At 44.3% G+C, this 950-nt stretch overlaps 1 protein-coding gene across 1 annotated transcript; it reads right to left on the bottom strand.

The window, feature by feature from the left end:
- Positions 1 to 181: 181 nt before the first annotated feature.
- Positions 182 to 943, bottom strand: LOC104818536 (peroxidase 44-like). Its single transcript, XM_010548153.1, has 2 exons — positions 802 to 943; positions 182 to 653 (listed from the first exon to the last, which is right to left on the bottom strand). The coding sequence occupies exons 1-2, from the start codon at positions 903 to 905 to the stop codon at positions 353 to 355; spliced, it is 405 nt and encodes a 134-aa protein (XP_010546455.1). The 5' UTR covers positions 906 to 943; the 3' UTR covers positions 182 to 352.
- Positions 944 to 950: the final 7 nt, after the last annotated feature.

Genomic DNA, 950 nt, shown 5'->3' with positions numbered 1-950 from the left:
TATAAGGGCATCTTTGTCTTTTGTTAATTCCTTATGTTTTTAGGGTGTATCTATGATACATTGCGACGCACTAGGGGTAACGGTGAAGTTTGCCCAATACCTTGACGACTCACCAACTGTTGGGTAGGAAGAAGATATTATTGATAGAGCTTTTGATGAAATCACTTGATCCTTATTTCAATGAGCATAACAAACGGAAAATCTCAATAAGTTGGAACAAAAATCAGTACAAAGAAAGAAAAAAAATACAAGAGTACAAGGAAAAGCACACATTCGACAGATTATTAGAAAGAAAGTACACGGTCGATGAACTAAAGGAAATTGAAACAGAAGTAATGACAGTTAAGTTCGATCAACGGCCGTTGTTGAAGACCCTGCAGTTCCTCCTGATCTCACCGGCACGGCCAGAAAGGAACCTGCTGGTCCCCAACTTCACCATGGCTTGAGCGAATCTCTGCCTGAAGAGGGCGTTGTTTGAGGCGAAACTCGAGATAATCCCTCGGGTCCTTCCATCAAGACCGAGGCTCTGATCAATCCTCATGACTCCTCTCTGTCTTAGAACTTCCAAACACAGTCCGTTGTCCACTATGAACGGAGTCCTCTGGTCCAAGAACACCGTTGGGTCGTTCGGGGCACGGCATTGGTTCCTCAACCTGCAAGTGATGGACCATCAGAAACTGTCTCACATAATATGTTGTTCGAATGATAAGAAGTGTAAAGTCTCTCTCTTTTTCAGGGTTCACATACATCTCTCTCTGGACCAGAGTTAAGAAAAAAAAGGGGGGAAGAATCTTGACGTACTGAGCATTCAATGTGCGTTCCATGGAAGGGTCAGCGATTCTGTCTTGGATGAGACTGCAATGAATAACACCGACGCTGTGGCCACCAATGACAAGAGTAACCATGTCATTGACGTTGAGCCCTTGAGCCGCAAAGGCTTGAATGGCTGC

Source organism: Tarenaya hassleriana, unplaced genomic scaffold (genome assembly GCF_000463585.1).
Source record: "Tarenaya hassleriana unplaced genomic scaffold, ASM46358v1 Cleome2902, whole genome shotgun sequence".
Classification (NCBI taxonomy): domain Eukaryota; kingdom Viridiplantae; phylum Streptophyta; class Magnoliopsida; order Brassicales; family Cleomaceae; genus Tarenaya; species Tarenaya hassleriana.
The sequence above is the reverse complement of the archived record's forward strand: the minus strand, read 5'-3'. Positions and strand labels throughout refer to the sequence as shown.

What these genes read in the sequence shown, in the direction of transcription:
- LOC104818536 (XM_010548153.1), bottom strand. Translation starts at nt 905, where the DNA reads ATGGTTACTCTTGTCATTGGTGGCCACAGCGTCGGTGTTATTCATTGC. An exon ending in GAACGCACATTGAATGCTCA is followed by an intron (nt 654 to 801) that starts GTACGTCAAGAT and finishes CATCACTTGCAG; the next exon opens with GTTGAGGAACCAATGCCGTG.